General features: G+C 47.5%; 1 protein-coding gene across 1 annotated transcript; it reads right to left on the minus strand.

Moving 5' to 3' along the window:
• Nucleotides 1-903: 903 nt before the first annotated feature.
• Nucleotides 904-2,141, minus strand: LOC104512205. The gene has a single exon (XM_010155094.1). It carries the CDS (start codon nt 1,537-1,539, stop codon nt 904-906), a length of 636 nt encoding a protein of 211 aa, XP_010153396.1. The 5' UTR covers nt 1,540-2,141.
• Between the last annotated feature and the right edge of the window lie 220 nt (nt 2,142-2,361).

A 2,361-nucleotide genomic window follows, 5' to 3' on the forward strand; every position in this document is an offset into this window, starting at 1 on the left:
GATGAATGTCAAAGAAATTACACTTCAGCAATGCAGTATTTTGATGCTTTATGATTGCTATAGAGAAAATAATCCAGGTACCCTGGATCCCTGGGTATTTTTTGCTTTAAGAATGAGCAAAGACTAATTTGAAAACTGACCTCTTCTATATCAGCAAGAAAGCTTTCCTGAAATGCCCCAAGAAAGTCAACGAGGCAATGTCTGAGGAACAGGTTCAACAAGAATCAGCTGCTGAAGGAGAGGAAAGATGCAGAGATGTGTGCTATGCTCTCAAGAGAAAGGGAAAGATCATAACGTAACTGCTAAATCAATATATCCCAGTCTCTAACTGCTTCAAATACACTGTCACTCTGTCCCACTGTTCTCCCTGACTGTTTCAGGAGGATGACAGGGATGTTTACCGGCAACAGACTTCAGGAAGGAGGTAGCAGAAGTGCTCTGCAGGCAAGGCAAAGAAAATGAATACACATGGAAGATCCAGCACAGAGCACAAATTAAATTTATATGAAAAATATGCTGATAGATCATGTGGAATAGCTATCAGATAAAGTCCTTGAAGTAAATCACACACTTCCTTACAAGTGGATGCAGAGAAAAGGGTGATACTGGAGCTTACAAAGTCCCAAATGAAGTTGTCTTCATTGCCATGTACACCTCAGAACTAAGTTCAGAGGCCCCCAAGTGCTCTACTCAGAAGGTAACCCATGATATACCCATTTTAGTATATTTAAGGCTTACATGTAAATCACATGTCCTCCTCAGCAGCAGCTGCAGAACAGTTAAGCGCTTTTGGAGGGTTGGGTTTTTTGTTTGTTTGTTTGTTTTTTGTTGTGGGTGGTTCTTTTTGGAGGGGGTTGTTGGGGGTTTTTTTGATGGAAGGGAAAACAAAGAAACACACAGCTTCTACTTACAAAGTTTTGGAGCAGTTTGGAGATTGGTTTCTGTCGCTTGTGCCTGAGATGCTGTGGTAGGCTCCAGGGCGGGTGGTGACAGCGAAGGTGCGGCAGAAGACAAGAACCCAACATCTAGGATGCGGTTATACAGAGAAGGCTGGAGGAATGGTTTGGAGGGCACGAGTGAGCTGTCCGTTTGCACTGTCACTTCAGCCTTGCCCTTGGTGCTAGGTACAGGGAAAGGTGAGGCATATACCTCCGAAGGCACCCAGGCAGAGAGAGCTGTAGGATCCACAGCGGTCTTTGGGTCTTGTCCTATCCTCCCAGGGTCAAGGTGGGTAGGAGAGTCATACTCAAAAATCTTGTCCACAAAGACCCACTTGAGGCCAGCAATGCAGAGGCAAAGGCTGAGCAGGCAAGCCAGGATAGGGGCGATGCAGATCTTTTCAGAGTTGAGGCAGCCCTTCAGTCGCTCTGCCTCCAGACACACACAGCAGGTTGCAGCAAGGCCTGCTATCCCCTGGACCCTCCTGTCCTCTCTTTGGGTCCCCGGCATGTTGTCCTCAACTGGGAGCCCATCGAGGGACGCGTCAGGGCTCAGCTGAGCTGAGGAGCTTGGGAAAGTGTCAGCAGCTACTTCAGACATGTTTAAGCATCAGCTCTCAAACAGCTCACCTCCAAAAGACCTTAACTCTATCACAGTCCATTACTGTGAGACACAGACAAAAAGAGATGGTAGTAAAAGTCACAGGGGTATGCAAAAATCACAGAGTCGGAGTCAACAGAAGGTCTGAGCTCAGCAACATCATCCAAACTGGGAGAGGAGTAACGTGCAGGAAGAATGAGACTCCCCCTCTTCCCCCCCTGCCCTGAGCCCTCTGTCGCTCTCTCTGCCTCTCAGAAACAGAGCAGCTTCACAATTACTGAGCTCCAGTTTGCTGGCCACTTTTATAATTCCTTAAACGCCTCTCAAGCAATTCCAGTTCTTCCGCAGGAGGGAAGAAACATCCCCCCAAAAGCAAGCACAACAAAACAAAACAGGAGGAAAGAGGGTGATGGAGAGAAAGCAAGCCACAAACACTGAAAAACTGATGGATTAAGTGAACCAATAGCCCAGAGCGAAAGGCAAGATTCTCACCTTGAGCATCTGAGGCTGGTATCTGCTTAGACGAGGAAAAGAATTGTCATGCAGTAGAAGGAGCAAAAGCAAAATCTGTAATAACAGCGGCAGAAGTGACAGTAGCAGCAGCATCCTGTCGTGTTACAGCGGCGGCTGAAAGAGGCTGAATCATTACAGAGCAGCAGGTGCTCCCCCTCTGAGCATCACTGCAAACAATATCATTACACGGAGGTTTGAAAGGAAGAGCGATGCCAAGACGATGGTAACTCCCTTCCTCTCCCCTCCCTCTTTGTCCTTCTTGAGCGCTCATTCACTTTCGTCCTTCTCCCCCCACCCAACCCAACCCAC

The sequence above is a fragment of the Eurypyga helias genome, unplaced genomic scaffold (genome assembly GCF_000690775.1).
Source record: "Eurypyga helias isolate BGI_N326 unplaced genomic scaffold, ASM69077v1 scaffold46207, whole genome shotgun sequence".
NCBI classification, from domain to species: domain Eukaryota; kingdom Metazoa; phylum Chordata; class Aves; order Eurypygiformes; family Eurypygidae; genus Eurypyga; species Eurypyga helias.

What these genes read in the sequence shown, in the direction of transcription:
- LOC104512205 (XM_010155094.1), bottom strand. Translation starts at nt 1,539, where the DNA reads ATGTCTGAAGTAGCTGCTGACACTTTCCCAAGCTCCTCAGCTCAGCTG.